Raw genomic sequence first — 19,969 nt, 5'->3', positions numbered from 1 at the left:
AAAACAATATTGAGAGAGAACGAAAGAGAGAGAGAGAAACAAACAAAAACCCACACAGATGAGCCAGATCAATTTTAAAATGCCTGCCGGAATAAATCTTCAAAAGGCAGAGAAAGATAATTAAAGAGAGCACCAGATGGATCTGCTAGAGCAGAGAGTTCCACAATCCAGGCGCCGACACAGAGAAAGCAAACTGTGCTTCAGATACAGACAGGATACGCAGGAGACCTTCTTCAGTCGGTTTTAAGGGGCAAGTGGCTTTTAAAGGCAGGAGATAGTTGGGACGTTACATGTCTGCACATACCGAGTTTATGATTATGATTGTGCGTTCTTGTTATAAATCTGTGGTTTGGTTAAGTATCTCTAGGGTGAGAATGGTGGATTTGCATGTGGGTGCTGATTGGCTGAGAGAGGGAGAAGGAGGGGTAAAGTGTATGCATGCTATATAACCTGGGTGCTGTGACTGTGCGAGGCTGACCGGGACAAGATGATGGAGGGTTTAGATCAGAGATAGGGAAATGCACTGATAGAGTCAGGGGAGGAGTTAAGGACCCAGTGAAGGTCTGTGGTGCTTGAACAAGGACCATTCGAGTGTGTGATACAGAACGTTAGGAAACATTGGGTAATCATTAGAATTATTAAGAGTTATTTGTTTATTATTCAGCAATGTATTATTGTAATTACCGTATTTCTTCGATTGTAAGACGCCATCGATTGTAAGACGCACACTAATTTCACTACCACCAACAGGAAAAAAAAGCTTTGATTTGAAGAAATAATAAACACACCCGCGATTCTAAGACACACCCTGGTTTTAGAGATGTTTATATGGGGAAAAAAGTGTGTCTTAAAATCGAAGAAATACGGTAATAAAGCTTTCTTTGTTTATAAAATCCTATGCCTCCTGCTCGTGGCTGCATAACGGGGAGGTAATAAAGAAAGAATATAAGGTTGAAGCATAAATCTGTGGCCCTTTCTATGCCTCCCGGCCTTCCGGGAGGGAGGGGGGAGGATCTCATGATATTCTGCTCGCGACATCCTCCCCCTGGATTCACACACGGCGGGCGACATCACGGGAGGAAGGAGGGATGTCGCGCCCGCCATTTTCTTTTTTTAAAAAAAGTGGAGATGAGCGCACTTGTGCTCCAACAAAACTGTATTATTATTATTATTATTATTTTAAAAAACCATCCTGCTCCTGCTCCCCGCCCCGATGGGCACTGAGTGCCCGGAGAGCTCCTTCCCCCATGCTCATTTCCTGCCTCCTCACGTTTACTTGTGAGGAGGTGGGATGAAGCAGGGGCAGACAATCCCGAGACTGCGGGAAGAATCGGATTTTCCTAGGGTTTATTTATCCCTGGGAAAACCCGTCCCCATCCCCCCCACCCCCAGGAATCCCTGTGCATCATTTGAATGCACAGGGACTCGTCCGTGACCAGCCCGGACTATTAAGCTGGTGTAGAAACGGCCTGTGTGTCCATACAGAGAGAGGACTGAGTAAAGCTTGCACCTGAGCCTTAAAACTCCTGGTGGCAGTGAAACGAAATGTGTGTGAGGGAAGGGGGTTCCTGCTGGGGTGAGAAAGGCCTTGGACAAGGGGAATTCTCACTAGGATCGCAGCAGGAATGCTACCATAATCCTGTATGTATTCTGGGTCCAAACTGTTTAGGGCATGGAGTTTTTTGGGCCTATAACTCTCACCATCCATCACTATTGGCTATAGAAGGTGAAGGTCAAAACATCTGGAAGGACACAAGTTTCCCACATCTGGTTTGTACTATGAGTGTCCAGCAGGTTGAATTGAACCTGGAAATGGATCGGTAGCCAGTCCATGAGCTCTTTTATATAATATTATTTAGGCCCTATAAAGCAGCGCTCTCATTTTAAAATCTTGAGTGTAGTCTCAAGGACTGGAATATGTTTTTCTCATCTGTTTGTCTCCCTTGAGCCTGCAGAGCAGTCTTTTGCTGCTATCACTCCTAAATACTCAAAACCCCTAAGGCAGACTCCCACGCCCTGCCCCAAATAATGAGATTTCAGAAACAGATATCAGTCTCTCTTTTATTTGCCTTCAGGCATACTGGAACCATGCTTTTGAGCTTTTATCTGTAATCAAGAGAACCAAGATCCGTGTTAAGAACTAAAAGTTCATTCTCATCATTACAGAACCTGGAACTTTCTTCTCCTTCTCCTTTCCTTGGCAACGAGCATTAAAAGAGTAAGAGTTGGCAATTTGGATGAGGGATGCTTGAGGGATTCCGTATTTGTGGATCAGAATGCAATTGCTCTTCCAATTTCTCACTGCTCCAAATTTTGCAATGCATTTGGCTAAAAGATGAAGGAGAAATAGTACTGACGTGTTTTAAAATGCTGATAAAATGTGTCCGTTTAGATAAATATGTTTCTAAATGCATATTTTTGTGAGCAAGGACCTTCAAAATTACATATTTAAATACATATTTATATACATATTTTATTGGAATTAAACACACACACACACACACACGCAAGCATTAATGGAAACAGGATGGAATGGACTTAAAAATAGATACAGGAGAAATTGCCAATGACTGGGTATAGGCAGTTCCATACATTCCTAATTCTGATGGTGAGCGGAGAGTGTTCCTGTGTCTTTAATAGCTGTAAGATGCTGCCTTATACCAGACTAAACTATTGGTCCATTTTGCTCAGCATTATTAACTCTGATTGGTGGAAGTTCTCTAGGGCAGGGGTCCCCAACCCCTGGGCCACAGACCGGTACTGGTCTGTGGCCTGTTAGGAACCGGGCCGCGCAGGTGAGCTGCTTTCACCCACCCACCCCCACCCCACCTCAGCGTACCTGGGTGCCGGGCGCCATCTCGCCTGCCCAGCCAAAGCAAAGCCAGGATGCTGGAGTGGGGCAGCAGCTTCGGAACGGCGCACCCAGCTGGAAGCCGCTCTGGGAGAGCGACTTCCGGGTGCGCCGTTCCGAAGCCGCCTGCCTGTCCCAGCGTCCTGGCTTTGCTTCGGCTGGGCGCCCACCCAGCTGAAGCAAAGCCAGGATGCTGGAGTGGGGGCGGGCAGGCGTGGCTTCCCAAAACCATTCCCTCAACACCCCCCCCGGATCCATGGAAAAATTGTCTTCCACGAAACTGGTCCCTGGTGCCAAAAAGGTTGGGGACCACTGCTCTAGGGGGTCTTCAGCCCTGCTACTTCGGACCTTTTTCTTTTTGAAGTTGAGATGCCAAAGGTTGAACTGGGGACATTCTGCATACAAAACCATTTTGAAAATCTATGCTACGGCCAGACTTGGAATATTACATAGTTCTGGTCACCACATCTGAAAAAAGGATATTATTATGGAAATAAATGCAGAAAACGCTGAAGCGCCTTTCTGATGTGACAACCAGAGCAGGCAACTTTTTTAGGCCCTTTGACATATTTGGCAATTTTATGTTCTTAATCAATTTTTAAATCGTGAATTTTATTGAACAAAATAAAAAGCATAAAAGAAAAAAGAAAAGAAAAGTATGGACATATGCAACAACATACTTCAAAAGCCTCAGTTTCAAATATCACAACGTTCTAAATCAAAAAAGAAGAAAGGGAAAATAGCATAAATTACACATAAATGTCCGTGAAGGCAGACCAAATGTCTGAGTATAAGTTGATTTATAAATGGCGCCTGTATGCCACTCTTTCAAATGTTGCTAATGTTGCTAAGGGCCTTGCTAGACGAGGCCTTAGCACGCCTTGAGAGCCAGTTTCCCTGCTGTGCGTCCACATGACGCACAGGGGAATCCGGCCCCAGGCCGTACTGAAGCCTCCTCTAACGCGCCATAAGCGAAGTCGCTTATGGTGCGCCTTTTCCGCAGCTCCGGCGGAAGACTTCTAGAGAACGTCTAGAGACGTTCTAGAGAACGTCTAGAGAATGTCTAGACGTTCTAGAGAACGTCTAGAGAACGTCTAGAGACTTCCGTGGCTTTTTGCGGCTACTCGCTTACTCGCGAGTAGCCGCAAAAAGCCACGGACTGGCACAGCGCTCTTATGAGCACTGTGGCCATTGGGCCAGGGGCATCCAGGGGGGGAGATGGGGGGGAAGGCCGGACCGGCAGGAGAGGGGGATGGCGGAGGGAGACAGACGCGACACATGGGAGGGCGAGGGGGGCAGAGGGAGACAGACGCGACACACAGGAGGGCGAAGGGGGCAGAGGGAGACAGACGCGACACACGGGAGGGCGAGGGGGGCAGAGGGTGACAGACGCGACACACGGGAGAGCGAAGGGGGCAGAGGGAGACAGACGCGACACACGAGAGGGCGGAGGGCGACACACGGGATGGGGACGGGGAGGGAGGGCGATGGGGGAGCTTAAGTAAAAAAAAACCCCTTACCTTGTCCGGAGTCTTCGGGCCGCACGTGGCCCCTTTAAAACAAAACAAAAAAATGGCAGACGCTGCAGGGCTTCCGTAGTCCCTGCGCGTCGGCCGTCTAGGAGGCTGGGTTAGCGCGCCGTCGCCCCGCCTCCCTGCCGGCTTATCCCGGCAGGTCTAGCAATGCCCTTGTCTCCAATCCATGGCATTATAGGGAGTGTGGTTTTATCTTTCCAATGTTGTAGAATCAGTCTTTTGGCGGTCAAGAGGGCGCGAAAAAATATTTGGCAATTTGAGAAAGTGCCCCGGGCACCACCCCAAAATGGGCGGGTTGCAGGTGAAAGCGTCACCCTGCAGCCACCAGCCAGCATCATTTTGTGGGAACGCTTCTGAGCCCAGAAACACTCATGGGAAAAGAGGATGGAAAGAGCTACAGGACCTTACTCTGCTTTGAGCTGAACCCAGCTGCCGGGAAAACATGTAGGTATTAAAAAACAACACCACCCAAACGTAGGAAGGGTAGGGGACATCAGAAACCCCAAGAAAATTCTCTGAGGGCATGCTGATGCCCATGGCACCACTGTGGCCCCATTCAGACAACACGCTAAACCATGCTGCTTAACCATGGTTAATGGAATGCACCTGGGCTACAACATTTTTTTAAAAAAAGAGGGGGGCCGTGTGTGTGTGTGTGTGTGAGAGAGAGAGAGAGATGGTAGAGGCTCATAAAACTGTGTATTGGAGAAAGGAGTTAGAGATCAATTTCCCCTCCCTCTCTCATAATATTAGAGCATGGGAGTCATTCGGTTAATCTGATTGACTAGAGATTCATGACAAGAGGAAGTGTGGTACGTACTTGATTGATAGAACTCACTCCCCCAAGACATAGTGATGGCTGCTGACTTGGGCAGCTTTCAAAGGGGATTAGACAGATTCATGAAGGATAAGGCTATCAATGGGCAGGATTCAATGGGACACGGCTGCCCCAGCTGATTCTCTTCTCCCTGGCAGTTCTGTTGCGCAACGGCAATTGCACAACGGCAATTTGGTGCTTCTGGAACAATGTGAAAGGAGTGGAAATGCTCGTTTCTGGAAGGAGGCAGGTTGGTGGAACTCACGTAAGGGAGCTGCACTGACCTGGCTTCTTCCAGAAATGGACGTTTCTGCCCGTTTTGGGGCTTTGCCTAGAAAACGCTGGATTTCCCATGGGTAAGTGTGGCAAAAACTACAATAGTACTATGATTATGGAATGTTGGGAAGGAGGAAGATGGATGGGGGGGCAATTAAGAAGCGGTTAGAAAAGGGAGGAGGAAGAGTTAAGCCTGGTCCAGTGAAGAGGGTGTTGTGTTGGTCAGTGGGACAGTGAAAGAACTGGATTTGGAGAGAATGATATCAGATTCAGACAGAATGGTCCCAAGAAGCAAGTGGATTGGAAAGTCTACAGCTAAAGAACAAGACAAAGAAAGACACAAATCATGAGCTGCCTTAAAGAACAAGATACAGATCTTGAATGACCAGGAAAGCCAGAAAGTGAGCTGCTACAACAGTTAAAGGGTTATTAGATGTTACAGGGATATTAGGCTACTTTCAATTTTGCGGTTAATGTGCATAAAAAGTTCAATTCTCTTAATTAACATTTATAAATATTGCTACCATTTATCAGCGTCTGCTGGAATTTGTCCAATAACTTGCTCAGATTGTCCTATAAAGAACCATTGCATAAGCAGTGAGTCTTGCTTGTGCAATGGCATTGGCGGGACCCATCGCTTGCAGAAGGGAATTGGTGGGGCAGAAAGGAATCGCCAAGGGCCTAAATGCCCTATTGGATTCTGCCCAATGGTTAGGAATCTTGTCGACCGTATACTGTCTCCAGGATCAGAGGGAGTATGCTTCTCAATACCCCTTGTTGGTGAAGAACTGCAGAAGAGGGCTGTTGCCGTCACATCCTGCATGTGGGCATCCCAGAGGCATTCTGGTTGGCCGTTGTGGGGAACGGCATGCTGGGTTAGATGAACCTTTGATCTCATCCAGCATGACTCTTCTTACGTTCTTCAACCCTGAGTTCTACCAATGATCTAAAACCACTCACCGTGTCGCAGAGGCCATTTCTGCTGATGCAACGTTTCTCAGCTCTTCAGCACCTGCAGAAAGGTCCTCTTCTAGGTAGTTATCAAAGGTATTCAGACCCAGTCCTCCTTCACAAGTGGAGTTGTGATTGGCAGCAATGAAACTCAATAAGGGCTGGAGCATCCTCACTTTTTCCGGGGCAAGGGGGCTGGCTCTGGGTTCTCAAGGACCCTCGCAAAAGTACAAAAATGTACATTGATGGCGCTATATAAATAAATAATAATAATAAAAGAGACAAAGGCAAGTGTGTCTTTAGCTTTGCCCTTTTGTAATGCCCCGAGTCTCAACCTGTTGGTTGGTGCCAGCCTGCAGCCGGCCTATTTTCTTTTATAGGGGTAAACTCTTGGGTGTTGTCCTTTTTGGTGTCTTGAGAGCCCTTGGGCAAGACACCCTCAATAGGCCTCCTCCCTCAGTGAGTATCGTGTTTCTCCAAACCTCCTGCCTTCTTGGGAGACAATCACGAGGCCTGCTAAGAAATCCACAAAGTTTATTTAAGCAATAAACATTCCTTCCCACCTGAAGAGAGTCTAATCTCTAGGAACTTTTCCCTAGGCAAAACTATGCAAACTAAGTGAGACAATTGCCGTTTCAAGCAGAATAGAAAGCCTTTTCCCAAGACGTGTTAACTTCAGAGAGAGTAGTTCTGAGGTGGCTTCTGATGTGATGCAAGCCGGGCTGACTTTCTCTCGCGTTTCACTCCATCTGTTTTAATCTGCGGCGTACTCTAGGATCGGCTAACCCCTCCATGCTCTCCCTTTTGGAAGAATGTTGGCTTCCCACTGACTGTGTATTGTTTGCCCTTGACGAGATAAGCTCTGGAGAGGGTTCACTCCCAGCTGGTGAAGAGCCCATGAGAGCTTTCTCCCCCACTGGTACAGGCTGGCCTGTGTCTGGCACCGGCTCCTCTACTTCAGAGTCTGATTCTGCTTGATCACCTGAAACACCTTCTTCCAACCCAAGGGGAGCAGGGCTAGACATGACAGTGAGTTTACCTTTTCACCACCATTGTCACCAGGTGCTATTGCTTCTCATCCTCTTTCTCATTGCCACCAGTTGCATCATCATCATCATCATCATCATAATTTTATTTCTTACCTGCTTCTCCCTTTAGATCGAGCCGGGGAACAACATTAGTGCAGGAATCAATATATTTTTTAAAAATTCTTGATTTAACATTAATCTGGGTAGGCCTGCCGGAAAAGGCTAGTCTTCAAAGCTGCCTTAAAATCACAGAGGGAGTTAATATTACGAATCTCCTCTGGCAGGCCGTTCCATAATCCAGGGGCGACAGAAGAAAAGGTCCTCTGGGAAACTGATGTCAGCCTAGTCATGGCTGACTGAAGTAAGTTCGCCCCAGAGGACCTGAGTGTGTGGGGCGGACTGTATGGGAGAAGGCAATCCCGCAGGTGATTGCTGGGCAGGCAGAGAGCCAACAAGAAAGTTGGCAGTGGGATCTGCTGCTCCTCCTTCTCAGCACCACCATTGTCTGGATGAAGGAGGAAGTCACCATGGAGAAGAGGAGGAACAATTCCAGGAGGCCCCCTGCTGGGGTGTGGGCCCTTGACAGGTGCCCCACTGTGTTTACCCTTGACGCCAGCCCTGGCACCAAGGCGAACATCAAAGAGAGATTTGTTGCCATTATTGTTTCACATTTTTGAGAGCCTCTGAACCACTTGGAGGAATCTGCTTTTCATTAAAATGTCTGTTGGCTCTCTGTGAATTGACATTCAGCATAAATCAAACAGGCTGCTTGACAAACAGAAACACGCATGAAGTCATTCGGGAAGAAACGCAGGTTCTCGTAGAGCTGTCTTGCACATTTTTGTGTGTCTGGTAGCTCGCTTCCTGGAAAAATCTCCCCGCTAATTTTCCTTCATTAGCTGCATTAAAACATTAAAGAGGATCTGTTCCTGTTTCAAAGCTGGAATATCAGAACTGCCAAGCTGCCGATGAGAGAGATAATTAGCAAGTGAAATGTTCTGTGTTTTTAGTCAAATTATGCTCTTAATAGCATTGAGCTGTAAGAAAACATGATAGTAAAGGGCTGTAACCAGCTGGCTTTTTTTTAAAAAAAGATCAATAGCAGTTTGTTTAGAATAGCAGATTTAGCTCTGTGAAAACAGCAAATATTCAATATACCCTTATGCCTGCATGGGACATGTTTTAAACAAGCTCACTTGGTTAAACTTGTCGATGTCTTTAAAGCATTCATTTTAGAACAGGAACAAAGGATAGAAAGAATCATGCTAATTACAGAGACAATTAGGGCTGTGTATGGACACGGACACACGATTCTCTTTGGAGGCAGATTTGGGAGTTCTGAATTGGCCCTGATTCGACTAGGGGAGCTTCAGATCCAGATCCAAAGTGAGATCTGGACACAGGAAGTGGGTTGGCCATTGTGGGTTTTTGGGCACCCACTGATCAGCCGGGCATGCCACCAACTGGGAGTCCATTGGACTCCCCACAGATCACTCCCAAACCTGGACTTATTGCCGCACCTGCCCATCCATGGGACTTACCTGAGCTGCCCAGAAGCTGCCTGTCCTCGTTGAGAGCCAGAAATGTTGCTTTACGGCTGCTGTAGTTTGAGACCTTAGACTCAGGCCCCTATCGTCATTGAAAATAGCATCTCTCCTTGAGGACAGGTAAGTCCCGCGGGTGGGGGTGGCAGCTCACTATCACTCCGAGTCAAACTGAGGCTTCCCGAAGTTCTTCGAATTGCTTTGACCTGATCTGGTCCTGATCTGGATTTGGGTCAAGGCAGGCCAATTTGGTTCAGATTTGGGCTTTGGGCCTGAAGCAATGCACAGCCCTAGTCTTCCTCTTCTCCCTCACCTTGCCCCTTCAAGCTTGACAGACCCTCGTGAAAGATAACCCAGAAACTTCCCCTCTTAATGACAAATGCACTGGACTTAGTAGTAGCCCAGACCTCTTGGCACCTGTATCGCTGTGATGATGGCTCATATGCATTTGTTTCATGCTTCCTCAGTCCAGGATAGATTTAATATTTGACTTCATGGAATGCTTGACAATATTTTGATTAGTGTCCAACATAGGGATGGACCAATTGGCCAGTTTTGTTTCCTTCCACATTTGATTTTAAAAACAATCAATTTCCATCCCGTTTATGAAGAAATCAGAGAAGTTTGGAAAGTGCATAGATTCCCCCTCCCCCCCCCCCCGCACTAAACTAAATTCTAACCCATCTGCACCATCCAAATTCAATAGGTACAACTATTCCCAGCATGGAGAGGACCAGGCGTTACCTTCCAGCCATGTAGCTGTTAAAGATGAGGAACCTGTCAGGAAAAGAAAGAGGTGGCAAACCCAGTTCAGCATTACAAACATGGCCAAATATATAGGGATTCAAACTTAGGCTTTTAAGAGAAATTCTAAGCTAGTCTTCCTCAACCGGTTGCTCTCCAGATATTTTGGTCTTCAGCTCCCACCAGTTAGCATGACCAATGGCCAGGAATAGTGCGAGTTGTGGGCCAAAACATCCAGAAGGTGCCAGGTTGGGGAAGGCTGTTCTAAACACTCAAAGGTTCTCAGCCAGTTTCTAGAAGGATTAATTAGTCATTTTCTAGATAGATGGATGGTTTAGTCATTTTCTAGATAGATGGATGGATTAGTCATTTTCTAGATAGATGGATGGATTAGTCAGTTTCTAGATAGATGGATGGATTAGTCAGTTTCTAGTTAGATGGATTAGTCAGTTTCTAGATAGATGGATGGATTAGTCAGTTTCTAGATAGATGGATGGATTAGTCAGTTTCTAGATGGATGGATGGTTTAGTCAGTTTCTAGATAGAGGGATGGATTAGTTAGTTTCTAGATAGATGAATGGTTTAGTCAGTTTCTAGATAGATGGATGGATTAGTCAGTTTCTAGATAAATGGATGGTTTAGCCAGTTTCTAAATAGATGGATGTATTAGTCAGTTTCTAGATAGAGGGATGGTTTAATCATTTTCTAGATAGAGGGATGGATTAGCCAGTTGTTAGATACATGGTCTTCAACTCTCATCACCTCCAGACAGCATGACCAATGGCCAGGAATGCTGCGAGTTGTAGGCTAAAAGATGGAAGCCTCCATTTCATGCCAAGCTTGAGTTAAAAAACAAAAAAAAATGCTCCGTAGGGGAAAACCCTCCTTTGACTTCAGAAATTGCAATATTAATGAGAGATCGTTTTCATGACACGTCATACAACAGGTTGTGAGTGGGGTTTTTCTTTTTCTTGGAGCAGAACCATGTTGGGGTTTCTTTTTTTAAATGGAATTGCAGTGTCATTTTAATTATTGATAGCCAGAAATACTCGTCCACCGTGCGTCCGCCGAGATCTTAAATAGTTTCAAATGGGCTGCTTCTCTGCTGGTCTGGGTTGTGTTTTTGCTTGATAAATACTGCATCACGGAGCACTCAGGGGGAGAGATGGCAACCTACCAACGGTTAGCACGAGACAGAATGGGCTTGGAAGAAGGGTGATTGTTCCAGGGCTATCAGTTATTAATCACTGTTGACTTTTGCAGTGCCGATGCTAGTTGAATGGGAAAGAGACTGTTGGCATTGGTCAAATAATAATAATAATAATAATAATAATAATAATAATAATAATAATAATAATAATATAGAGACGGGGAACAACAGCAAGCATAAAAGACATAAAATACTGAAATACATAAAATACTGATTAAAAACATAGTATACTGTTAAAAAAAAACCCTAAAAACATCCTAAAAGCATCCTAAAATTCCTCTGGATAGGCCTGCTGGAAGAGAAGGACAAGGAACAGGAAGAATATCTAGTGTTTCGTATTATACTTCTTCCTTCCTTCCTTCCTTCCTTCCTTCCTTCCTTCCTTTTATTTATATCATGCCCTTCCACCAAAAAGGGGAACTCAAGGCAGCTAGCAATAAAATCTGAATTAAAACCTAACACACACACACAAAATTAAAAACACAATTAAAAACTTACAATAAAAGAAATATTCTAGTTCACCCGTTTTTGTTTTTGTTTGTCTGATATTTATTTAAGGCATTTCTATACAGCTCCTTGCCTCTAAAGAGATGCGGACGACAAAATCAAATCAAACACACTTTGAAAGTTCCCCAGAGTCTACAAATACACTCTTGACCAGAATACAATTCACGAACAGAAAGGATACAAAAGCACCAAACTTACCAACTCTACTGCACTTAGTTATGGGACGTCATGAAAATCTGGAAGTTATAACTTTACTGTAACAGGTTCTACTATTATAAGGAACCCGTTGCATCCTGGTCTCCTGGTAATAAGCTTGCTCTTGAGTATTCTTTGAACTTCTGTTGCTATCTAAAAGAAATGTAGTATCCCTTTAAAGTGCTGCAGGTCACCACATGCTGAGTGCCTTGGCTACATACATAAGAACACCTGTCCTTATAGTTCGGAGTATCCTCTGCGGTATGTGTACTTTGTAACTCAGTTTTGTTTTGATCTTGGAAAACAGTGCAGTACAGCTTGTAAGATTGTTGTATTTGTGTTCTTGTGAATTGTATTCTTGTAGGGTGACCATATGAAAAGGAGGACAGGGCTCCTGTAACTTTTACAGTTTCAGCAGGTGTCATTTGTATATATGGAAAACCTGGTGAAATTCCCTCTTCATCACCACAGTTAAAGTGCAGGAGCTATACTAGAGTGACCAGATTTAAAAGAGGGCAGCTTTAACTGTTGTGATGAAGAGGGAATTTCACCAGGTTCTTCATATATACAAATGACACCTGCTGAAATTCCATTTTCAATACAACTGTTAAAGATACAGGAGCCCTGTCCTCCTTTTCATATGGTCACCCTAATTCTTGTCTACAAAACAAAATATTACAACAGCAATTTGAACAATGATGGAATTAAAACATGGCGTTAAAAACTTCATTCTCAAATTATAAACGATTAAATGCCAGGCAGAGCAGAAATGTTTCTGCTGCCTGCTGAAAAGATGTCAGGATGGGAACTGGTCTAACCTCCTTAGGGAGGGAATTCCGCAACCAGGGTGCTGCCACAGGAAAGGCCCTGTCCGGCATTCTCACCAAAAGGACCTCTTTTTAGGGTGGGACATACAGCAAGGCGTCAGAAGATGCTTGCATCCTACAGGCAGGGTTATGTTGATGGCCATTGGTTGACATTGCCTGCCCTTTCTCCCTTATTTTCTTCTGTCCTGCTTTTTTGCAGATTAGATTAAATTTCATTGTGTGTATTGGGGGTGTGAATATATGGCTGAACGTATAAAAGACTAACATCAAGTATCTAACAGGGAGGGACTTTTATGGGGAAAAGATTGAAGCTGTAAGGTCAACATTAAAAAAAACGGACTGGAGAAAAGAATGTGCAGGGTTAAAACAGTTTTGAACAGTTTTCCATTGATGTGTATGCGATTAAAATTAATATTGCGTAAATTAGTATGAAGAAACTAACTGGGTCACTGCAGTGCAAGGTTTCCTAGATTGTACCCTGCTTTATCAGATCCATCAGGCGTGACAGACTTCAGGCTTCTGGAATCTACTTTTTTTTTACTGGAATCTCAAGGTCCACCAACTGGAGTCAGTCAGGTGCAAAAGAGTGGCTCAAAGCTGTAGAATTAAGGAATGGAAAGTCTTGGCCCACACTTGAAGCTCTTTGATATAAAAATCCATTCTTGGTTTTTCACCCCACCCTCCTAAAGCTGTCTTAATTTCAGCAGCCTAATTTGGGGGTTGGAGGGACACCATTTTATTGGTGCTGTTGCTGAGCGGATCCCCTGCAAAACACACAGAGATCTATCGGTAGATGAAATGTACCTTCTGCTAATCCATGAGATGACTTTGATTAGTGAAATGTGGTGTGTTACAGCTCAGTGGAAAATAAAACAAGTTAACAAGGTGAAACCTGAATGCTGGATTGCCTTGGCAGAGAATGTATTTATTTTCCTTTTTAGCACACTGTTTATATATCCCTGACTGGAAATACTAGGCATGCAAAGACCACATTCTGGTAGCTGGGGGAAAACAGGAATAAAAATGCATAATCTGAATATTTACTGGCGCAACAAAGCATGAATACTTAGCAATTTCTGCAGCAACGAATTGGAGATTATTATGATTTTGTGTAGCAACAGAACCGCACATAATCCTTTATTTAAATATGGGAAGCACAGTCAGATTTCCTAACAAACTCTTAAGTTTTCTTGGCTTAACCTTTCAGTCTTTCTGATTGTAATGTGTGTGGGAGTTAAACTACATTCTGCTTAAATGCTTAGCATGTAGCTGAACGTAACTTTTGAAATTACTTCCAGATAAGCGTTCAGGACCCCCAAACAGTATTAGGACTACTGTATGTAGAGAGTTAAAGTTTCCTCCCAGCTACTACTAATCCCACTCAATTTGCCCCCTGTACAGGGGCTAAAGGGGAATGCCCCCTCCACCCCCCGTCCCCGATCTCCTTGCCCTGGCCCCATTCTTCTTCACCCCATCTGCCATGTCTGATGCCCCCCTGTCCGATCGCCCGCCCACTCGCCATGCCCGCCTGATCACCCGCCTGCCTGATCACCTGCCCACCATGTCCGATGCCCCCTCTGCCCCCCCGTCCGTGATCCCCCCACCCTGGCTCCGCTCTTCCCCCCATCTCTCCCGCCGGGTCCGCTCTTTCCCCCCTGGCCCCCATCTCTTCCCCCCCCCAGCACAGCGCTGTGCCCAGTGCGCAGCTTCTCCTGGCTACTCGCAATTAAGCGAGCAGCCGGGAAAAGCCACGGAACCAGCTAGACCTTCCGCAGCCCTGGGCTCAGCCCTGGGCTGTGGAAAAACCGGGCCACAAGTGGATCCGGTTATCCCGGGTCAAGGGAGGGTTTAGCCCGGCCTGACCCCGGGATCCCCTGTGCGTCATCTGCACACACAGCAGGGAGCCCGGGCCTCGCACCGGGCTAAACCCTCGGCCTAAGACATGTCTCACTGGGGCCAAGTCTGCCTTTTCCAGGATGGGGGCAGCTGGCATACCAACCAAAGCTAATCACAGGAAGTCCCGGTCATATAGTGACCACTTGCATATCCCAGAGCAATCCAGGAGCACTCTAGAACTGTGAGAAAGGACCCTTTTCAACACAGGCCGTTCTTCCAATCCCGAATTAGCTTATCTGCTGACCAACAGGAACTCTGACGTGCTCGTTCACCCCCTTGCAAGACTCTGCTCTCTTTTACAGGCTTCACCTAGTCTGCTCTGGTCTTCCTGGGCCTCACTAATCCGATCTGTAATGACCCTGTTTTAGACGGGAAGTCATTCTGCTCCTTTCAAACCACTCAGGATTTATTCCCCCTGACCCGCCTGGCTTGAAACATAGGTGTTTTGAGTATGTATCTTCAACGAGTTACCAATTTATATGTGTTTTGTTCCCATTTATTTGCTTAGTGAAGCATGTCCTGGTTTTCCCAATGAAAGGGCTTTGCTAGTTAGATCTGACCTCAGGGGTGGGGGGAATAGCTTCAGATGAACCTTCCCTTTGGTTTCCCCCACTGGCTTTGGCTTTCTGGCTCACGGTTCACCCCAGCACCATAACACGTTTAACCTATAAAGCCTTACATGGCTTGGGACCACAATACCTGATGGAACGCCTCTCCTGACATGAACCTACCCGTACACTACGCTCAGCATCTAAGGTTCTCCTCCGGGTGTCTACCCCAAGGGAAGCTCGGAGAATGGCAACCAGGGAGAGGGCCTTTTCAGTGGTGGCCCCTCTATTATGGAATGATCTCCCTGACGAGGCTCGCCTGGCGCCAACGTTGTTATCTTTTCAGCGCCAGATCAAAACTTTTCTCTTCTCCCAGGCATTGAACAGCATTTAGCAGCATATGCTGAGTTTTTTTAACTGACCCCAGAATAGTTGTTTTTAAATGGATATTGTCTGTTTTTGTTTGCATTTTATGCTTTTTATGGTTTTAAATTTTGTATATTTCTTTTTAATGTTCACTGTTTTTAACTTTTGTAAACCGCCCAGAGAGCTTTGGCTATGGGGCGGTATATAAATGTAATAAATAATAATAATAATAATAATAATAATAATAATAATAATAATAATGGGTGCAAACCACTCATTCCACTGAGTCCAGCAATAGTCGGCCGAGGCAACGTTATGAATCAGCAACTGTGACGCAAAGCATCACATGACCCTCTGTATCTTCAGTTGTAAATGAATTGTACTTACCTCCTTGATTTCGTTGTCCCAGTTCGTTGTTGCTGAGTACTAGCGCTTATTTAGAAATCATGTGCCCTGTTCTAACGACGTTAGCTCTTCTCCGAAAATGTTGAATTGAGTGATCAGCCAATTGCTACCCTGGTTTCCACATGTTGAAATTACGAGCATGAGCAGATGAGTTAGCAAAGGGGGGGACAGGAAGGGAAGAAGGGGGACAGGAAGTGGGCGGAGTTAGCAAAGGGGGGACAGGAAGTGGGCGGAGTTAGCAAAGGGGGGGACAGGAAGTGGGCGGAGCAAACTGAGAAGCTCGCCTAAACACAGAGGAGACAGAGAACAGCTACAACGGAAGAACAAACAGTGTGCCTTGGATTAATGAATTTATAACATAAAGGGAAAATGTAAGTACTTCTAGATCCCCATAGTGTGCCCTGTGATTATCAAAACCGACACAGACAGCAACGTTAGGAATGGACAATAACCACGTTATTAGACTACTGTAGATCTGGCCCTGGGCAGCGAAGGCGGTAATTTTGCTGCTGCCTTGACGTGCCCGACTTTTGTATGCCCTGCGTTTGTGTTACTGGGGACCCTTTGGTTGCCTTATCTGGTCTCCATAGCTTATTGATGTTTATTCTTTGTTTGTTTTTTCCTTCTCCTTGTCTCCTCTCTCTCTTTTCTGTGCTGGCAGCAAACACTGGAGATGAACCTCACGAACCTGGTTAAGCGCAATAGTGAGCTAGAAAACCAGATGGCCAAACTGATACAGATCTGCCAGCAGGTGGAGGTACGTGTTGGCTTACGGATCCACGGTGGCGGTGAGGGGATGATGGTACCTGTGTGCTGGGGGTGGGGTGGGGGAGCAGTTGATGCTTTGGGGTGAGGGGCAGAACAGCCAGAGGGAATTCCGTCGTTGGGTGCTGGTTACCAAACCCTCTGCAAGGTGATGCAAGAACGTGGAGCAGCGTGGGCAGCTGTTCAGCGTCGTCTAATAAAACAGCCTTTCCCAAGCTAGTCATTCCAAAGGTCTTGGACTGCAACTCCCACCATTGGCCAGTTTGGCTGGGAATCATGGGAGTTGAAGTCCCGCAGGCCCACCAAAATCGCACCCACCTGTTTCCTTCCTTCTAGTCTTAGCCTTAGCTCCTGGCTCGTTCAGGGTTTCTTTTTCTTTCTCAAGTCCCCTCTTTTTCCCCACCTCCCCTTACATCTTTTTTTTTTAGATTGTGAATCTGCAGCCAAGGACCTGTTCGTTTCGTTTTTGTACATCACCTAGTACAGACTGTTTGACAAACAGAAACATGCATGAAATCATTCCCCGCTGAGCCGTCTTGCACGTTTTTGTGTCTCTGGTAGCTTGCTTCTTGACAAACTCTCCCTGCTCATTTTCCTTCACTGGGCCTGTTCGGACGACACGCTAAGCCATGGTTAAGCCGCTACTCCGTTTGCAGCAAATGGTTAGTGGGCGTGTTTAAACTGTGGTTATGGAGCATGGTTGGGGCTGTGTCTCATACTAGGCAGAAGCCTCTTCAGGCACTGAACATTTCGAGGGCGGTGGATTGGCTTTGCACACGGCAGGAACGAAAAAGCAAAGGAGCAAGGAGCTCGCCTTGAATCCCATGGAGGAAAATTGCCCCCTTCCTATCCAGGCAGTCTCTGAAACTCTTTATCTCCGAAGAACCCAATCAAGCACCTTTTTGTTTGGTTTCCCAAGGGTGCCGTCTCATCCCTTCCTGTCCACCCCCAGCCATCTCATTACGCCCAGTAAAAAGCAGATGCCAACAGATTATTGCTTCCCGGTGGCTATTAAGCAACGAGGGCAGCGGCTCCATCAACAACCAGCCCTCGCCCAGCGCATCTGAAGGCAACAAAGCACTTTAATGCCTTATTCCTTCCAAAGGCGAACAATTAATAGTGAATTAGCTCGCTGCTTTGTTTACCAAGGCAGTGCAAGGGGAGAAGCCATAGCAATTAGTTTCTTCTTAATGGGCTATTGATTTTCAGTTACTAAATTAAGAAGCGGTTCTTTGAACAAGCTCCTTCTTCTTCTTCTTCTTCTTCTTCTTCTTCTTCTTCTTCTTCTTCTTCTTCTTCTTCTTCTTCTTCTTCTTCTTCTCCTCCTCCTCCTCCTCCTCCTCCTCCTCCTCCTCCTCCCTTCTTCCTTCTTCTTCTTCTTCTTCTTCTTCTTCTTCTTCTTCTTCTTCTTCTTCTTCTTCCTCCTCCTCCTCCTCCTCCTCCTCCTCCTCCTCCTTCTTCTTCTTCTTCTTCTCCTCCTCCTTCCTTCCTCCTCCTCCTCCTCCTCCTCCTCCTCCTCCTCTTCTTCTTCTCCTTCTTCCCCCCCCCCTCCTCCTCCTCCTCCTCCTCCTCCTCCTCTTCTTCTTCTTCTTTTAATAATGGAAGTAGAGATACTGATCTATGGCAGCCGGATCTATAATTGGTTATTTAGTTAGTTCAGGGGCATTGAGCCTCAGGCCCATGGGCTAAATTTTGCCCAACTTGGGTCTCAGTCTGGCTGCTCATTCATGGAAAGCTTTCTGAAACAGCAATGTTTTCAGGAGGCACCAGAAGCAGTACAACATTGATGCCTACCTAACCTTCAAAGAAAGGGGGCCACCACACTGAAGGCTCTTCTTCTGGTGGACTCCAGTCAGAGCCCAGGTCTATGTGGAATCACCAGGAACATGCCCTCAGATGACCTCAGTGACTGGGCAGGCTGGTAAGGGAGAAAGCACTCTCTCAGGTACCTTGGTCCCAAGTTGTTTAGGGCTTTGTACACTAATATTAGAACCTTGAACCTGGTCCGGTAGGAAATAGGCAGCCAGTGCAGTTCCTCCAGCAAAGGAATTATATGTTGACTCTCCCTGCAAGTGCATTCTAAACTCCACATCAGGCCTTGGGGGTTGGAAACTCTGTTTTTCCATCATAACTGAAAGCAGAGCTAGATATTAGGGATGGACAGAAGGTAGTTACGGCCCACTGGTAGACCAGCTGCCAATTTCAATGTGGCTACGTTTGGCTCATTGCTTGTTAGAAGTCTTGCAAAGAATGTTTGGTCTGGTCCTACTATCAGGATAAGGCTCAGGCTCCCTGTTTTGGTCTCAGATGCTGAGTCAGACTCGGAGCCAGGACTAGAAGGAGCTCAGCCAAGGAAAGGGAGTTGGGAAGGAAATTCCGCAAGACTTTCCAGGAGTCAGGAAGGAAGCTTTCCAACAGCTCATCGAACGGGAGGCCCAGGCTCAGAGATCATCTTCTCCCACCTGCAGGAGCATCCGTCTTTGTCGAAAGGGGAGGGAACATCGGAATTGACAGAGCCCACAGTCCGCCGCAAGGTTAAGCAGGTGGAATTGAGAGTTGGTGGGAGGCAGTCCGCCAGACAAGTGACATGTCAGAAGTTTCGCAGTGTGAACCCTCCCTGAAAGAGGAGTCTGGTAAAAGCCTTTTGGGCACTGCGGGAAACGGTCCAATTAGTTGATCAGCAACTGCCTTGCTTTGTTAGACTAATTAAGCTTAGAAGATGGCTCCTAGCATTCACACGCCTTTCAGGTGTGAAGAAGTGTTTTTTTTACTGAATAAAGATTTTGTGGATTGCTCGGAGGGCCTCTTTGTTGCCTCACATCTCGGTGGGAGGGTTTGGAATCACTACACCAGCGAGGTAGCCTTAGCCCACTATCTCTGCCCACCAGAGATAGTGGTGTCCCTTGGGGAAGGCATTTGGCCTGCAAAACAGTACCATTCTCTCCCCACACTTTTCTGCTCCCAGAATATCTCCCTGTTTCTGCCAATCTGTCCTCTGGGAATAGATTTGATCTTTGTTCACAGCAATTTCATTTTCAAATGTCACTCGTTGTGGGAGAGGGATCAATCTCCTCTCCCCTGCTCTGCCCACCCCACCTCCCCCCACTTATCATGGCCGAACCGGTGTCCCCAGCCCCTGGGGCAGGGCTGTAAAGAGAATCATAAGCACCAGCCCTGAAGCAAGGGGAAGGAACGCGGCGTTTAAATCTCACAAAGGAATTTATTGGCCCCAAGAGGCTACTAGCTGGAGGACGGCTGTGCCATTGGAGCAATGTAATTTATAAAAATATATATGGAGTGAGCCCAGTGGTCTCTGGAGATCAGGGGCTTCATTCAGCAGCATGGTGACAACAGCCAAACGCCGCTGCCCGAGATGTGTCCCTGAATGTATAGAGCGTCTGCCTGCCCGCCCTTCGCCAAGGAAAGAGCCAACACATTCACCGGAACACCAGAAGAACCAGGAAGACTATTGTTGCTTTGGCAAAGTCCCCGGCCAAACATGAA

General features: G+C 46.3%; 1 protein-coding gene across 1 annotated transcript in view; it reads left to right on the top strand.

Moving 5' to 3' along the window:
* Positions 1-19,969, top strand: part of MID2 (midline 2) — a 203,374-nt gene that overhangs the window by 132,960 nt on the left and 50,445 nt on the right. The window contains exon 3 of the mRNA XM_063141880.1: positions 16,362-16,457. Coding sequence (XP_062997950.1) covers positions 16,362-16,457 — 96 coding nt within the window. The remainder of the gene's footprint in view (positions 1-16,361; positions 16,458-19,969) is intronic.

Source organism: Elgaria multicarinata, chromosome 15 (genome assembly GCF_023053635.1).
Source record: "Elgaria multicarinata webbii isolate HBS135686 ecotype San Diego chromosome 15, rElgMul1.1.pri, whole genome shotgun sequence".
Classification (NCBI taxonomy): Eukaryota; Metazoa; Chordata; class Lepidosauria; order Squamata; family Anguidae; genus Elgaria; species Elgaria multicarinata.
This window is presented reverse-complemented; position numbering and strand designations above follow the sequence as displayed.